General features: G+C 38.3%; 1 protein-coding gene across 3 annotated transcripts; it reads left to right on the top strand.

Annotated features, from left to right (window-relative positions):
* The first annotated feature begins 848 nt into the window (after positions 1–848).
* Positions 849–17,118, top strand: LOC102690465 (alpha-1,3-mannosyl-glycoprotein 4-beta-N-acetylglucosaminyltransferase C-like). 3 transcript variants are annotated; one of them, XM_015342054.2, is made up of 4 exons: positions 849–1,231; positions 10,894–11,062; positions 11,808–11,955; positions 14,033–17,118. In XM_015342054.2, exons 2-4 carry the CDS (start codon positions 10,964–10,966, stop codon positions 15,181–15,183), a joined length of 1,398 nt encoding a protein of 465 aa, XP_015197540.2. In that variant the 5' UTR covers positions 849–1,231; positions 10,894–10,963; the 3' UTR covers positions 15,184–17,118. The 3 variants fall into 3 exon arrangements, with proteins under 3 accessions (XP_015197540.2, XP_015197538.2, XP_015197539.2); XM_015342052.2 differs by lacking the exon at positions 849–1,231 and adding an exon at positions 1,262–1,565; XM_015342053.2 differs by lacking the exon at positions 849–1,231 and adding an exon at positions 3,877–4,205.
* The last annotated feature ends 1,019 nt before the right edge of the window (positions 17,119–18,137 follow it).

The raw sequence follows: 18,137 nt of genomic DNA, 5'->3' as shown, positions 1-18,137 counted from the left end.
CAACTATCTTTCGTTTTAATGTCTTACGCTGCCAAGAAGCAAAACTGAGTTTGTTTACTACTCAAAGTCAAAGTAAATCGGTTATTATTAAAAATGCAAAGATGAAAATGTTAAAAATCTAGTATTAAAAAAGGAAGCATTAATTATCTGTGGGATTTCCACTGCATTATCCCTATTGCCTTGATACTGAGATTAAGAAAGAGTAATAATATTTATTTCTTCTCAAGTGTATTTTCAAACAGTAAAAAGCTGGATGAGAGAGATGCAAAAATACACGCCTGGAATGCCCAGGCAGTAATAAAGCACACAACATCAGAATATGTTTTGGTCATTTCACGGACTGAGTGTTTTTAAAGGTTTTTGCATTAAACACAGAACAGCATATGGATCATCTGTTTATTATTATTGCTGTTGCTATTAAACACCGCTAATAGCTGGGCAAAGTTAACCCTTATCCAAATAAGAAACCACAAGTATACATTATCTGGGTAAGACACTCCGAGTGTCACGCCCTCTGCCTACCACATTCTCACACGGAAACGCACCCGTGCTACTCTCCAACTCTGAACACTTCTGCCAAACGACACCGCTTCTGCAAATCAGTCAACCACGACACTCCATCAATCAACGCACTGTCTTCCTTGCACAATACTCAAACCCTTCAGAACCGTCTACTCTGCGTCCGGTATTGGTCGTTTTTTTTTGGAGTTCCTACTCTGTCTTAGTTACGAACCTCGGAACTTTCCTTCGAGTGCGTCTACTGTCTTGCCCTCTTGGATTGGAAGCCTTCTCGCTGACCTACACCTTTTAATAATAATAATAATAATAATAATAATAATAATAATTGCGTACATTTATATAGCGCTTTTCTGGACACTCCACTCAAAGCGCTTTACAGGTAATGGGTACTCCCCTCCACCACCACCAATGTGCAGCATCCACCTGGATCTTTTGAATCACGGAACTGCCTTTTAACGTTACCTTCTGTCTTATCCTCTTGGAAACCTTCTCGCCTACCTTTCGTTACTCGACTCGGACCTTGCCTCTCGCCAAGCCCTCATTCCTTCCGGGAACTTTACCCTCGTAAATTGGAGTGATTTTTTTTTCAGAAACTATCACGAAATGTCCCTTTTAGGACAACACATTGAACCTTGCTTAATATAGAAGGACGTTCGTCGCACTCTTGGTTACCACACTTGTAACAGCCTGAGAAAATGACCTTAAAGCCGAGGTTTGTTTTGCTGTAGTTAATTTAGTCTTTTAATAACGACACCATGATAGCCAATCAGATACCCGTGTTCAGATAGGCAGGCAAATTTTGTGGTTTTATTCTCTTCCTACATTACTTTTTTTCCTCCCAAAAGCTACTTCCGCCTATTGGCATCAGGGTACCGACACTTAAAATAAACGGATTAAACTGTCGAAGCTGGGCTGTGCGACACATAACCTCATGTTATTACATCAATGGCCTCAAAGGAGCAACCGGCTCCTTTGGGTTTAAAGGGTATGGGATTAGTTTTCATCGCTTGACGATCCAAGCGGAACTTCCAAAATTTAACCTAGAGGTGAGTGAACCGCTGTACGTTTCTGCCTTGAAAATATGCCTTGATCAGTTCGAGATTAACATTAAATTTGCGTAGGTTCCGTTCTCTTATGTAAAGATTTAAAAAGACGCAAATTGACGTCATGTGGATATAAAGACGGTTTAAATGTTTCTTTAATTAATTTATGGAGATAACGACATGGGTAAGGTCAAGTTAATGAGCACGCCACAGTGGTACTTTCTGGTTATTCATCCAACATTAATGTAGTCTGTATGTAAACGGATGGTTTCCGTTTTTATGTTTTACATGTTCAAGTATGGAACGGTTTTACTGTACAAACCGGTTAAACAAGAACAGCGTAAAGTTACCTTGAAACGCGTCATATTAATAACTAGCTGTGTACCGGTGTAGTACATTCGCGCAGTCTCATCGAGTTCAATTTGTCCTAACATTCCGTTTAGTGTTAAAGCACGTGGTTTTATCATTTAAATAAAATATAGAAAACACTTCAGATGCCCCTCGTCCTACTAGATTCAGCTGGCTTGCATCTTACGCAAAACACGAATTCGGTTGATTTTTAAAACTAACGTTACATCCAATTTTTATTGCTGTGGTTTTAAATGAACTATTTTGTGCATAGTAAAGTACAGTACTTCGCTTCTAAAATGTCTGTCTTCTGTGAGTGACAATGATGCACTGAAAGTGATTAGATAACGGGAGGCAATAAATAATAAATGAAAGCAACTCCAATATTTTGTTTTGCTAAGCGGAAGAAGCGAAACAAAACGCGCAGTTAGTTCAGGTGGAAATAATATGAATAGAGTACTGGCTGTAGAGAAAGTTGAAGTGAAAATTGATAGATTAACATTATACTTTTTTACAAACCATAATTAATTTTCTAGATGTCTAGATAACTTCTATTAAGAATAATATACTTTTTTATATACTGCCTTGGAAAACGATTATCTCAATGCACTTTGCAGTTAAGTAAAATTACAAAGCCAATAAAACGCTGTAGATGACGCTGAAGATAAGACAAGCACAATCAAATCCTTGATTAAAAAGGTTAATTTGGATGTTAGATAAAAAAAAGCCTCTGGCTGGTTTTGGAGTGGTGTTCTAGAGCAACAATAGGCTCTGTCACCCACGGACGACGGACAAGCAGTGGGAACATGGTAAACCAGAATCTACTGAGAGAAGGTTATGTTGAGGGCAGCAAGCAGATAATGTATCTGCTACATGGCCGTGTAAAGCCTGGGATGCAAGCCAAAGGATTTTAAAATCACCTTAACAACCCCACAAAGTCAGCATGAGGGCTCCAAGACATTAAGGATCTCTTGTGTGTAACTTAGTCAAGATACTAGTGTAGCTTCAGAATTCTCAAGATTTGTAGTATTCAGTGCAGATTTATGGACTCCTGTAGTATACAACAACAATGAGATTTAAAAAACAAAAACAAAATCTGAATCCTATTTCTCTCTACATGTACAGCTAATGATGCAGTCTGGTAGCATTTTGTGGGTGGGGAAAAATGCACTTTACCATGTTACGCATGAGGTTCGGAAGTCAACCCAGGATCAAGGATAACAGTGGTGCTAATAGATTTGACATAAATGATTGGAGGAAGCCAGTCACATTATTTCAGTCCTATCACAAAAAACCCAAGCTTTCATTATAAGGAATGCCATGAGGGAGTACTGAAGCATCTGTAATACATTGGGATTATTGTGGACACCAATTTGAATGTAAGCAGGAACAAAGTTCTTCAGAGAAGATTAGTTTTCATATTACAGGTGCTATGCTTTTAGAGAAATGTGTTTAAGTTAATGGATTAAAAACCGTGAAAGTTAAGAGATGAATGCTGAAACTGAGATGATGTAATTTAGGGGAACACTTCATATCTTTCAAAAGTCGACCAATGATCTAGATTATTTTATAGTTTGTTAAACCTGACTGGTTTACTATGTTACTGAGAACCTAAAAATGCCATCAAAACCAGAAAATGAAATCCAAAACATTAATATAAATTTAAGAGTTGTACTTCTTAAACAATCAAGTTTTGGGTGTTTTCGTTTTTTTCTTTCTTAAAAGCTCAGTGCTTTGTGATAAAATTTTTTTTTTTCCCCACACATTGTGAGTATACGTGCACTATAGTGAGGGCACGTTCTTGATTAGGCCCTTTCCCTTAATTTTAGCGAAGTCCCATGATTTGTGGTGTTCCATATTATGTCCTGTCAGTGGCAGACTGTGTTTGGCTGTTACTGTATATCTTGTAAAAAAAAAAATAATAAAAAAAAATTGCAGGCTATGAACAGCCCAGTAACTTGTCTTTCCTTTAAACTGATGCCAAAAAAGGAGGCAATCATAAACCCTAACATTCATTCAAATAAACCAGATTAATGGACTTTGCCTTGCTAAGTACAAAGGTTTCCTACTGTAAATAGATCCTCATATTTTCCACACCTGTTTTGTTTCTAGATCATATGCCTTTGACATCTTTAAGTTTACTTAAGGAAAACATGGAGCTAAAATTGACCCAGGAGCTCTTAAAAATTATGTTAAGGTAGCACTGTGGCTGTGCTGGCAGTATGAGTATTTCATGGCACTTTCAAATCGCAAAATAGAAAAAACTACTGCAAGCAAAAAAAGAATGCAGTTCAGGTGAGTAGCTGCGTCAGCATGTGTAGGCTGCACACGCCTGAAGAAGGCTCCACAGCCAGAACATTTTCTTTCTTCTTTTTTCAGCATGGAATAAACCTATTACTTTTATCTTTGTTCTAATAATACGTTTGTTGGGAAAACTTGTCAAGGATTGTTTGAGGTGTGTCTGAAATTACGTCAGTACTGACTGGAAATTAATTTTTTAATTCCCACTCAGTCTAATATTAAAATCTAGTGCTGTAAATGATGTACAGATGCAGCCATTCAAAATGGGTGAGGTATTTCGGGGCATACCCCTTTGGGCGTGTCGCGGTATCACGCGGTATCACGCAGTTCACGTGTGTCACGTGACTTACTATCCGGCGTCGCCTTGTAAAACCGCCAGGTTTTAACCTCTCATGTACAGCATTTGAGCCTTTAATTTTGAACTGTGTATTACAGCATGTTAATCATCAGTCATTAAAATGTTGGTATATTTTATGAAAGCAAGATTGTTCAGTTGGACAAAAGTACACAACCTACCTTTATCAGAAATATTTATGCATCAAAGCCTTTACTGAAGATATTACTAATAGTATTAATAATGGATGACTTTGGACAAGCTGTATACTCAAAGTATAATTTCTTTAGCACATTTGTACAAGCACTTGGAATCTGTCCAAGCCATACTTTGTCAGGCATTTTGTTTTACTTCAACGGGCATAAAAACTTCCTTGCTTTTAACAGGGCGTTTCATAATTTCTAGCTACGAAAATGATTTAAAATGCGACACCTATCATTCAACTAGAGCTTAAAATATCACAAGGAAAAATACACTCCGGTATTCCATTTCTCCCTAAACATTGTAAGCTTCGAAGTCTTTAACTAACGTGATACTGGAGTCAACAAGCATACTTTTAGAATTTGATTAAAAGGGAATATAATATGGAATTGCGTATCTAAAGAATTTAATAACGGTATGATTATATCCGTGTACTGCGACAGGGCTGTGTAGGGCTGTTTCGCCTGCCTAATCATGTGAGCTGTCTTGTAGCCTACTGGTCTAGGTGTGTGACTACCAACTGGCAGGTTGTGTGTTCGAATCCAGCTGGTGCTGGACTTTTATTTTAACAAACATTTCTTCGAAAAAATAGGTAAGCGATATTATGGACAATCAATTGACTTTTATATTTCAAAATATCGCAACATGATCGATATTTGCGATATTTTGAACATATCTTCCCTTCTGACAGCGGTTCCTGCTTCTATTGTGTGTGTGTGTGCAACAGTAAATTTTTATAGAGAAATGGAGGCTGGACAGTATGCGTTACAATATAAACATTTATATTGATTTAAATCGTGTTCTGATTTAAATCGCAAACGCGTGTTTAATTATGTGTTTTTTAATCATAATCAGGCTAATGCATTTCTACATTTTCTGTATGAACCAGCTTAGAGGTTCATACAGAAAGACAGCTTGTGTTTAAATTGAGTGTAAGGTAATTTATGCTTCTAAAGTCATGGTCAGTATTATTGTACTGTGCTGTACTGTGTCACATTATTTTATAGCGTTTTTATTGCGTTATTAAATCCGGTGGCGCTGTGTTAGTTTCCTGACTCACATTATTTAAACTGCGACACTGATCATTCATCTCTAAATAGACAATCGCAAACTCGTTTTCAATTAAATTATTTTATTCATTCAGCATTTTGTGAGAGGGACATCCAGCAGGGAGAGACACACACACCGGTTTTCATTGACAACATTGTTTTTTTTCAATTCCTCTTGTCTAACAGGAATGTTTTGTTTGTGGACAGACTGTTAGACAAGAGGAAAAGACCGCCTCCTCCTAGAAGCATTTCGTTGATCCGATCACGAATTATTTTCCAGTCGTACGCAGCAAGGGTTGAGAATCTCCGATTCACCATCGTACTAATGGTTTCCCGGAGATTGCAAGGCAAGGCACTATTGCCTCTGGACCCATCGAAATTTACAGATGTGGTCCACCCCCAGTAAATTTCAAAAGTCACAAGATTTCGAAACACGAGGGCGGCGTAGCGGTCGGCTCTTGCTTTCCCGTCTATGCCGATGCACTGCAAGTACAACCCCCCCTCCATCTCCTGGGTGATGGGTAGCAGTTGGACATCTGGCAGAATTATTCGTCCCACTGGCATCTGTGAATTCCGCTGTGCTTCCTGGGGGGAGATAGCCGGCGGGGACGGCATCAACAGATTCCTGCGCGGTGGTGAACTGAGAGGCCGGGAGTGTCCTGAGGCGGTGTGTGCTCTGCGGGGGGCAGAGCTTCCGCCAGGCATTGCAGCCTGCGCGGCGGGGAGAGGCACTTTTCGGGAGACAGCTGCTCAACTGTTTGACTGCTGGAACTGTAGCCTCCCAATCCTCCCCAGTAATGCATCGTAATGCTCCCGCTGCTGCTGAAATGTCTCCATACAGGTGCTGCTTCTACAGGTTGGCACCCTGGCCAGTGGCCGAGAGCAGAGACCCACGGCCTGTGGCAAAATAACATAATTCATGTAAGAAAAAGTCACACAGTAGTATTCATCAGTCGCGGAACAGAAGTCAAAATAAACTTTTCTTTTTTTCCGTCTTACCGCTTTCTTTTTTACTGTCCTGGTGGTAGATCGTTTCGCCCGTGCGGTGTTTTCTTGAAGAACAGGCTACGAAGAAATAATTATAATTGAATTTAAAATTCAAAACGGCAATAATACCTTGTAATATGCGCTGTAATCGTGTATTTCAGATGAAGCCTGCTGTATTTGCTTACCCTTCGCTCTTTGGAAGCTGGGGCGGCAGAAGCACCCCGTCTCTTCCCGTAAAACGCCTTGGTCTCCATACTGTACTATGGTCGCTGTGGTGCAGGTTCGCAGTTTTTTTTGTGATGGGAGCTTACCCAATCCCTTGGTGTCTTTTATGCGTCACACATACTGTATTTCAGCGCCATATATTTCATGGATATTATGGAATATAATGGATGGATATCTTAGTTATCTTTCTAGTTCACAGGTTTGCATGCATAATTTAATTTTGAAAGCCACTGAGACATCAGGTACTACTGTTGTATTTATGAAAAAGAAACAAAACAAAAAACATACTAACAACTGTGCCATCCTACTCCTTAGTTAATACATTTTATTATTCATAAACAGTTAACATTGTTAGCAAAATATTTTGAATTATATTTAACCCTATTTTTTCTTTAGTTTTGTATTTAACTTATTATATGATAGTCAGACTTAATGTATATTTGAACAATGAAAATATATTTTTACAAGATTTTACATTAAGCACTTAACATGAATATGGTTAATAATAGTAAACTGTAACATGCTGTAACAAGATGGGTTACACTGCGAAGAAAATGCTTTCAGAGAAAATGTTTCAGGTGTGAAGAACATAGATCTCCAATGCAATTTCAACCAAACCTGTTCCCACACACCCTGCCCCCACTACCATTAGAATATACACAAACATTTTAGCGTTTCATTCTGAGTAGAAGACCCTCACACCTGAAGAGTGCTGGGTATGACGAATTAAACCGGTTTTACAGGTTTCAATCACAGACCATGTGACATGGGACTCAGTAAAGTAACACACAGCGCCACTGGATTTGATAATACCTAACCAAAATCTGCAATGTGGAAACAGAACCTGTGTAATTATTGATAGATGATGTACTCGTAACATTTTTTCAAGACGAACTACAACATTTAAAAAATGACTTGTATGTACTTGATATCTCTAATCAATCCATGGTTTCCAGCACAAAACGAAACTAAAACGCATACCGTTTCGCGCTTCTTATTAGTTGCTCAAAAGTAATTTGACCGTATGAAATGCATAATATAAACCTAGAAACATATACGTGAGCAGTACTTAAGCACTGTAGTATTGGTGTTAAGACATACCTCTCAAATACTGTAAATCAAGTTAAAAATATCTCAAGACCGATTCTGGTCGTAATGAAACCATGTTTCGAGTATGTTTTCTTTTTCATCTTGAAATAACTCATTTCTAAATACCTTTTTCACTGTTAACATCTTGCAGCAACTTTGCGACAAAATATACACTCTGACAGTTCATCCTGCTACCAACATTAAATAAAACAAATCTTAAGATTTCTATATTTATGTCTTTATTTAGTGGTTTCATTTGAAGCTTACAATGTTTAGGGAGAAATGGAATACTGGTGTGTATTTTTTTCTTTAAAGTACCGAGACCAGTCATATACTGTATGTTTATGTTAAGATTTCCCTTCAGTGGTAAACTTAGATATGAATATTCAATACTTAAACGGGCACAGTTAAGACATTAAATATACATATACATATTGTATACAGTACAGTTTGCATACGGTAATATGTTTATGTTACGCGATTAAAAAATAAATAAATAAAACTGAAAGGTCCAGCACCAGCTGGATTCGAACACACAATCTGCCAGTTGGTAGTCACGCACCTAGACCAGTAGGCTGCAAGACAGCTCGCATGAACAGGCAGGCGAAACAGCCCTACACAGCCCTGCCGCAGAACACGGATATAATCATACCGTTATTAAATTCTTGAGATATGCGATTCCATATTATATTCCCTTTTAATCAAATTCTAAAAGTATGCTTGTTGACTCCGGTATCACGTTAGTTAAAGACTTCGAAGCTTACAATGTTTAGGGAGAAATGGAATACTGGTGTGTATTTTTTTCTTTAAAGTACCGAGACCAGCTATATACTGTATGTTTACGTTCCAAAATTAATATCGTTTATGGCCTTCACACGCGTTACAGTATGCTCTTATTCTTTTTATGCTCAGCTACTAAGATTTCCCTTCAGTGGTAAAATTCAATATCTACAACGGGCACAGTAAAGACGTTTACAGTAAGTCTTTCTACGACAGACCAACGGATCACGAGTGCCCCTGTCAGTCAACCAATCACGCACCGCGGTACCCCGTGTCATCTTACCTGCGGTACGTGTCTGTACCGCACACTTTGAATGGCTGCATCTGTATCTGGTAGCTGCACACCTGCTTTTCATATTTACTTTTCAGTGTGTTTGGGACTGGTTAAGGCTCTGTACTGCTCCTAGTAGGTCATGGGTTAAATTCCTGCACTGCTGTTATACCCATGAACCAGGTACAGTACACTTCACTCAGATTGCTTCAGTAAAATGCCAAACTTGTACAAATGTATGTTGCTTTGGATACAAATGTCTGCAAGTTAAATTAATAAAAAAAAAAAGAGAGGTACCAATTACCTTAGCCAGCATTCTTTTTTGGGTTGTGGGCAAAACCCACATGATCACAGGAATTAATTTAATCTTTATGAAGAGCTGTACTGTAATAGTAATGTGAATACTGTCTTTGATTTAAGAACTATTCAAAGCACTGCTTAGGTCACATGAATGTATTTCATAATATAATGCATAGACTGCGTCATCCAATAAAATTAAAAAAAATAAATTATTGGATTTAAAAAGTCTAGTAAAATTGATAGTGGTTTTATGTAAAGTAAAATTAACAAACGTTAAATGTTGTGTAACAGTGCCCATACTGTATGTCTTAAACTTTATGCAACAGGGGACAGACAAAGAATAAGAGTCCTAGACTCATGCCTCCTGTAATGAAGATGAACAGGATATCATTCTCTGTACCAGGCAGGTCAACGCCCACCCTGTATCTTGATATATCCACTGAATTGCACCATACTACTGCAGTTGTTTAAAGTATCCTTAAAAGCGGTGTTGAAATAATTTCAAAAGGACTTGTGGCAAGTTCTTAAAGAGGAAACGGTGCTGAAACCAGTGCAGAACATTGAAGGTTTTGTCTGAGGGAAAACTTCCCTTGCCATATAATTCCTATTATACCCATATAATCGATTTTCATGAAAGTAAGGAACAATACAAAAAATACATTAAACCACATTTAGGGATGTATAGGACTTGTAGAATTTTGCCTGCCATTCTTTTCAGAGTTTTAACATAACAAGGGCTATGGCAGTTATTTGTTAACTTTTTTCTTTTTTTATGTTTTAAGAATGTTTTATTTTTTGTTTAAAAGTTTCAAAAATAGAACAAAATACTGACATAATACTCCCACCCCCTTCCAGGGTTCCTACCAAGAACCCAATAAACAGGAATCATACAGAAGAAACACTGTGCAGTAAGCTGCAGCATTCCAAGCCTCCCCAATCTCCTGTCCCCTCCCCCCGTGATGCTGGATCTGAGGAGCAGGTTTTAGTCCAGTCTTATCATTGTTGAGCACGTGGACCACTGGGAATGCCAGCAAATTACAAGCTGTTTTATCACTCCACGCAGGACAAAGAAAACTTCTGCTTTGTGTAGAAATAAACCACGTTTTCTTTGCTAAAGGTAGTAAAATTTGTGGGGTGAAATGATAATACAGCATATTTGATCACATAGGACTTCACAGTCCTGATCTCAGTATCTTCAGGATTTCACTTGTTTAGAGCTTTCCATTGTGTTTTAGAAAATCTTCACAGGAATTAGAGTAATGATGTCTTTTTGTTGTTTTCAGTTCTTACTCTTTGGGAAATCTGAAGTTAACTTTATCAGTGACATTAATCAGTAAGATCTTTAAGTATCTGAGAGGAGTACAGTCTAGTACGTTTAACAAATGAGTGGCACTGGGAAGTCCTGCAGTCAGGAACAGGCAGATTTGACGTGTTTGTACTCTTCAGTTCCACAGGTTGATCGAGTTGCTCTAGAAACGGGGAGTGTTGCCATCCTTGCTTCAGACGTCCATTGACAATGCGAATCTATTGGAAGAAGACTGTCGCCTACCTGCCTTTTCTTTGCCTCGTCCTTGTCCTCTACATTACACGAAATAACAAGGGGGATTTATCCACTGTACGTGAACTCCTATCATTATTTTTTATTGCTTAATAGAAAAAGGACAGCCATGGGTTCTCGTGGGTTTTTGAGTCAGTGTCTAAACAAGATTTCTCATTAGATCTATACTTCCTTTAACATATGAACAAGCTGCTTACGATTTGAGTTTTGTTCATACAATTAAGGAGATCTCATTGTACAACGTGCTGATATTGTCCACATCACAAGTTACACTTGATAAAGGTTGGCACCGATATGACTAAACAACAATTAATTCCTTTAATTTAATTCCTGCTGTGCAGAAATACTAATCAGTCTGTAAGTGATGACTCTTTGTGTTTTTAGCAGGTAATGCCATTTTAATGTTATCATTGTAAGCATAGTGTATATGGGATTAATTGCAAGATTTATTGCTAAATTTGGAGCTTTCATTGACAATAAAGGATGTAAAGATGTGATTGCAAACCATTTAATGTAATTATATTATTGTAATACATAATACAATAATTTATTGAAATTTCTAATCATGATGGTTTTGTCTGATTAACCCCAACTCCCGTTCCATCTACATCGTCTTCACTCAGGGAATACTCATGAAAATTCAGTTTTGTCTTGGAAGTCACCAGTTAATCCCAGTTGAACCCATCAATTTCTTTTTCAAAGCCAGCACTTGGCCATTCAAGTAACCATAAAAGACGAAAAGGTAGAAAGTGTCAATGCCAGTTTTATACAAACAAATCTTAAAAGTGCTTTGCATTTGCAGGAGGAAGAGAAGCGATGGGCAAGAGAGATTGTCTCACAGCAGCTGAACTCTGAAAAAAACCTGCAGAGTTTCACCGAACTGCAAAATGATTCTTCACCGCTTAATATCTCTTACCACTTCCTGGCAGGATTTCCAGTGCAGAAACAAAGTAAGCTTGGCTAGTTAAATCTATACTATATTACTGCTAGTAGTCACTGTAATATATTTTAAAAGACTGCATTGCTCTTGTCTTTATATGACTACAAGTGTACAGATATCTTTCCATACAGGAATTAAAAGACATTTTGGGGATACATTCACTTTATTCTGTGGCACAAAGCACATGATTTTATATTCAGGATGTGATGGCAGATTGTTTTCCTAGGCAATTAACTTTTGAAACAAACAACAAATAAAGAGGTGTCAAAGTTAAAAAAAATAAAAATAAAAGTTTACATTGGGAACTTGCTCACAAAATCAGTGCTATGATGTTGACTTAATGAACACAGTGGAGGGATGCAAGGAGTCACAATGCAGTCCAGTGAAGGTTTGAGGTAATGGCCATTTCCAGAGAGCACTGGGAGAAGACACACAAGGTTTATCCCCCACAGGAGTGTTGAGCGAACTTTATAGTCTGCAAAGGAACAAGTAGAAGTTTGCTGAAACCAAAAGAAGACAATGTTTTGGCTGTGGAGCTTTCTTCAGGTGTAAAGCCCTCTTCACGCACCTGAAGAAGACTCCACAGCTGAAATGTTGCATCTCTTTTCTTTTCCTTTCTGCATGGAATAAACCTTTACGATTAGGTTACGTTTAGGTTCCTTTGCAGTCTATGTATGCAAACGCAGCTACCAACCTGAGTTTTGTAGTCAGTGTCCAGCTATGGTCACCTTATGTTATTATCATGAATAGGGCTTTATGAGTGACCATCCCTGTCTTTCATCTATGCCTGTGTCACATACAACCACAGGTATCTTATTTAAAATGCACTCGCGCCTGGTCAGGAATAATGAGTCAGATTTCTACAGCAGAGTGTGCCAACAGAGCATGTGAATATATACTGTATATTGCAATGATCAGTGTATCGTTACCATGCATACTCAATTTATAATAAGTGAATATATAGACTTATGTGTAATTAATGTTATCTTGTAAGCCAAGTACTCTTAGGAGTTCATCTGCTCGCGTTATCTGGTTCTTTTGCAGCAGGACAAGCAGAGGTGGTTCTATTGCTCTCAGGAATTATGGTTCTGTTGCTCTTGAGAGGTGCAATTGGAAGAGGCACTCTCTTGGTTGCAGATTGAGCTCTGTGATCCAGGCATTGCAGAGTTGAAGTCATGGTGTTTAGGTGACTAGCTGAATTTAGGCTGGTATCACTGTAGGCTTGCAGTCCTGTCAGTGTAGGACAAGCCTCATATACAGGGTTATGTAGTCTATAAATATCTAAATATCCATATAAATATTTCAAGGGTGTGTGGGTTTGAGGTGTGCATTCCTCCTCCTGCCTTGTGTGAAGTTACAGGTTTTGGAAGGGTGAACCAAGATGTGAACACAAAATGAACCATTCCAATCTGAGGGGGTGTATAACAAAAACAATTGGAAACCAAGTAAGGATTAGTTCTTCAGAAAGAAATAGTGGGGAAAAAGAAGCCTCATGTTCTCTCATCCTGTAATGTCCATTTTATAACTGAGTTCGTCAATTTCAACACTCCACAGTAGACAAATAACTTTCTTAATCTTACAGAATCCCTTCCAGGATTTCTTCAGCAATTACAATTTGCCCCTTTACTTTTTAGTAGATTGTTCTCCAGGTGTTTGACATTGTGTTTAATTCCTGTTGTGCAGGCTGATACTTTTCACAGGAACCTCTGATTGGTATGGGGTTGGGCTCATTTGAGTTTCTAGTTTACGTGAATAATAGGTTTATCCAGTGCCCACCTGTCACCGTGCTTAAGTAGGCTTGATTGGAAGATCCTTTCTCTGGTGGGCAAAATAGAACTCAACACTCAACCTCATTGTATCTTTATCCACTTAAAGTTTCTGATATCAGACCAGTTTGACCATTGTCATCACAACTACTAATTCTAATTGCTAACCTCTACATCAGTCATATGGCTTCAAAAGGCAAGTGTGAAATATTAAATAGGCGTTTGAGTCCAAATACCTTAAGACTTAGTAAAAAAGGCATTTTTGTGAAGAGATGACATTACTAGAGAGTATGAGAGAGTAATGCATTTTCTTCCTTTCAGAATACCTCACGGTGGGACTCTCGTCGGTCAAGCGAAAGAAAGGCAATTACCTCCTGGAAACGCTCAATTCTATTTTTACACAGTCCTCTGATGAAGAGCTGAAAGAGATGGTGGTGGTGGTCCTCCTTGCAGACTTTGACAAGGACTGGAACATTCAGGTGGTGAAGGACATCTCCTTGAGGTTCCCACACCATGTCCTGAAAGGCCATCTAATGGTAATTCATGCACCTCAAGAGCAGTACCCTCATCTAGAGGGACTGAAGAGAAACTTTAACGACGCGCCCGACCGCGTCTACTTCCGTTCCAAGCAGAATGTGGACTATGCCTTCCTTTTCAACTTCTGTGCCAACCTCTCACGTTACTATGTTATGATAGAAGACGATGTTCTCTGCTCCAAGAACTTTTTCACTTCCATTAAAAAGTTCCTTACATCGCGAAAGGACTCATTTTGGGTGACCCTGGAATTTTCCAAACTTGGCTACATTGGCAAGCTATACCATTCCAGTGACCTGCCACGACTTGCTCAGTTTCTTTTTCTTTTCTACCAGGAGATGCCCTGTGACTGGCTGTTAGGTCATTTCCGAGCACTTCTTGCTCAAAAGGAAGTGATTCGTTTCAGACCTTCTTTATTTCAACATGTGGGGCTGTATTCCTCCTTTCAAGGGACCAAGAACCACTTAAAGGATGACGATTTTGAAGAGAATCCCAGTGATATTCCTGACAACCCTCCAGCAGACATCTTTACCAACATCACTCAGTTTGAGAAGTACACTGCTAATAAAGCTTATGACAATGGAGAAGACTACTTCTGGGGAAAGTCTCCATCTCCAGGTAGCTACTTTACCATTGTGCTGCACAAACCAGCTATGTTATCACGTGTCTCGATCCTTTCGGGCTCCCAGGACAGAATGAAGGACAAGCTACAGTCTGCAGAGGTGGAACAGGGAACAAAACCAGTCATGTTGGAGAATAGAGTTGAATGTTTACATTATATCAAACTTGGTGATTTTGTTGATGGGCAGTTTGAGAAAAACAATATAGAAGGAAGTACCAATTCTCCTGTTTCTTGTTTAAGAATTGTAGTCACAAAAAAACAGGAAGATTGGGTTATAATCCGAAGAATAAACCTTTGGATCAAAAAGAAAACATGATGATCAATCAAGTAGCTTTAAGGATTCAGAAGGAAATGGGTGCATGAACCAAATGTATCTATTTGAAAAAGGCCAGTTTGAGAACAGGGTAAAGCGCAGAAGGCCATGTGCTGTTACATCACGGTTTTATATATTAGTGTTTATGCCGATCAGACCATCACTTCTCTATTTCAGTTAATTAAAAAAATGGGTTAATGGGTTACACTTTCAGTATTCCTAACCTTGTGGCATTGGGTGAGAACGTGCATAACTGGGATGCAGCAGCTGCTGGTAGAATCCTGTCCTTAAAAGGCCTTATTAAAGTTTAGCAATAAACATTGCTGATTTTTATACCCCATAAAGATATTGTTTGATTTAAATGTCTGTTGTAGCCCACATTATCCATGTGCAGATACAACAAGTGAAAAGGGATACAGAAATATATAGAGAAATAGAAGGAACTGGGAAATGGTTGGAAGAAGCAATTATTATTGAACATCTGGAAATGACTTTATACCTGCTGTTTTTTGCTGGGGACACTTTGGAATACATTGTGTTTTTTTACTGTAAGGTTCTTATTTCAAAGCTCACTCAGTGGTGTTAACTAGTGGTGGGAGATTAATTTACAGTTTAGTTTTGAGTGTAATGTGCTCTGAACAGTTTTGGTTTTGACAGACTATATTGAAACAGCACTTGTTAAGGATTTAGTTGGTGGTGGTAGTTAATGATTTGATAATGGCTTCTGACTGTGAGTTACTTAATTCTTCTTGGTTCTTCTGAACTTAAGTGCCACTCTTGACACTGTCTCCCTTCATTGGTTTGGCTTCAAGGACTTAGTTTGTAAAGTTTTCACTGTTGTAAAACTCATATTGTTCCATTTACTCAGGGTGTTCCACAATGTTCTGTGCTGGGACCATTGCTTTTTAATATGTATGCGTTGCCTCATTGTTTGAGGTTTTGTCATTCTTGGCTGTGTTTCACTTCACTAATGCACAGATGCACCTGCAGACTAGATACTACTCCTGCACTTTATAGATGTCTAAAACTAAGATTTGGAGGCAGTAGATCCTTCAACTAAACCAACAAGGCCTAGCTTAAGCTTATAGGCTCCCAATTACAGTTTTGCAGAGTTGCAAAGTGTTTTGTTGACGGTGCTGAAATCAAACCTTTAATGGACGTTGGAAACCTTGGTGTTACTTTTGACCCTAGTTATCATTTGGAACACATATAAGGGAGCATTGCAAGGGTCTCTTTCTACCACCTGCCTAACATTGCTCAAGTAAAACCCTTGCCTATATGATGCTGAAACATAAATAAATGCTTTTATTTAATCGAGATTAACACTTCACTTAAAGGTGTTACTTCTGGTAGTAAATAAGCTTCAGAATGTCCAACATCCTGCAGTCTGTATGCCATTTAAATGTGTTGTGCATCAACACAACTTCCATCTACTGTCAATTTCACTTTACAGGGCAATTAAATTGGGCAGTTCTGCTCATGTAGAAGGCATGTAATGGTCTACCTCCATATGAACGTTTTCTTGAGCAAATCCAGTCCTTAATCCTGGATTGGCTGTACCATCTGAAGACCTGGCTCCACACCGTGGGTGATAGAGCCTTCTTGTGTTCAGCATCACATTGGTGACAATCATTGCCCAAGTCCATTTGAAACTCTGACATTTTTGACATTTTCAAAACAAACTCTATTTTCCCTGAAGTTCATAATGTTTTTTTTTCTAATTTATTTTGCTGGACTTTTTCCCCACCTTATTTTTGTTTCTGATGTGCATCTGTGCTATTGTACAGTACTTTGAAGATTGTGAAAAACGTATAAATAAAATTAACTGTATTATGGCATATTAATATATTTGGGATTTCTACACATATAATATTGGTTTATTGAAGAAATGTTATTCATATTTGATAACTTCTTAAATTAAAATAATTCAAAACTAAATATGCTTTTTTGACATTTCTTGAAAGTGCATTGGAGATCAAATGTTCAACAGTCAAGTTCTTCTGATTGCTACAGTATTTACAGAACTATGGGATTCCTATCTATATGTGCAGACAACACGTATTGGGAAAGGCTTCTTTTAATGGATTACTTGTTCATTTTAAAAATTAATCATTTGTAAGAGAAACTTAATGACTGTAATGGATAACGTTTTATACTGTAAGTTATCTCCCCCAACACTGCGAACTCCATCAGCCTACCTTCTTAAAAGGTCTCAGTAAAAATTGTTTCTTTTGCTTTTTTTAAATTTGTGGCTTTTTAAATTCATACATAGTAATAGACATTGACATTTTGGTTGTTTTGCAGTTTTATTATTATTATTTATGTTATACTGGTTTGATTTAACCACATAAAAACGTTCAAGAATTGGGGTTTTCAAATATATTTGCACAGTTCTGCATAAATGAAAGAAAGGTGGGGTGTGAATTTAGTCAAATGGTAAGTAGGAGAATTTTCCATGCTGCTAAATTGTTTTACTTAATCCCTTAGGTCAGTTGATCTCGGTGTGGTAAGGAATCTTAACTGGCATGGATGCTGAGACTCTGTTTTTAGTATTACAGTAAAGTGTACCTTGGGAAACAAAGCAAAGACACATCCAAAGTGCCCATTCCAGAGGGTTTAATATGTAAGCCAATAAGTGTTTCAGTTTACTTCAGTGCAAATTTTAGTCTGAGGCACAAGTCAAATCATGCGATCACATGTGCTAGAGACCAAATAGAATTCTTCCTGACGATAATTGTTTTTTAACTTCATTATTTTAACGGACCGCTGTTAGGTCCACCACTCTGGCAGACAGGAGAGGACTTTTGTCAGGCGAGCTTTGCCAAGCATAACGCAAGCAGCAAAGTGGAGGAGGGGGGGAAGTCAAGCAAAACAGGTGTGAGCGGAACGCGAGCTCTGGCCGAGTAGTGACAGGCGGAGTGGTGCTGTGCCGAGCACTTTGTTTGCCAGCTGGAGGG

This window comes from Lepisosteus oculatus, chromosome 5 (assembly GCF_040954835.1).
Source record: "Lepisosteus oculatus isolate fLepOcu1 chromosome 5, fLepOcu1.hap2, whole genome shotgun sequence".
NCBI lineage: Eukaryota > Metazoa > Chordata > Actinopteri > Semionotiformes > Lepisosteidae > Lepisosteus > Lepisosteus oculatus.
This window is presented reverse-complemented; position numbering and strand designations above follow the sequence as displayed.

Bases quoted from the DNA above. Each gene is read 5' to 3' on its own strand.
- LOC102690465 (XM_015342054.2), top strand. From the start codon at position 10,964: ATGCGAATCTATTGGAAGAAGACTGTCGCCTACCTGCCTTTTCTTTGC. The intron at 11,063-11,807 runs GTACGTGAACTC...TTGCATTTGCAG, and splicing joins ACAAGGGGGATTTATCCACT to GAGGAAGAGAAGCGATGGGC. The intron at 11,956-14,032 runs GTAAGCTTGGCT...TCTTCCTTTCAG, and splicing joins ATTTCCAGTGCAGAAACAAA to AATACCTCACGGTGGGACTC.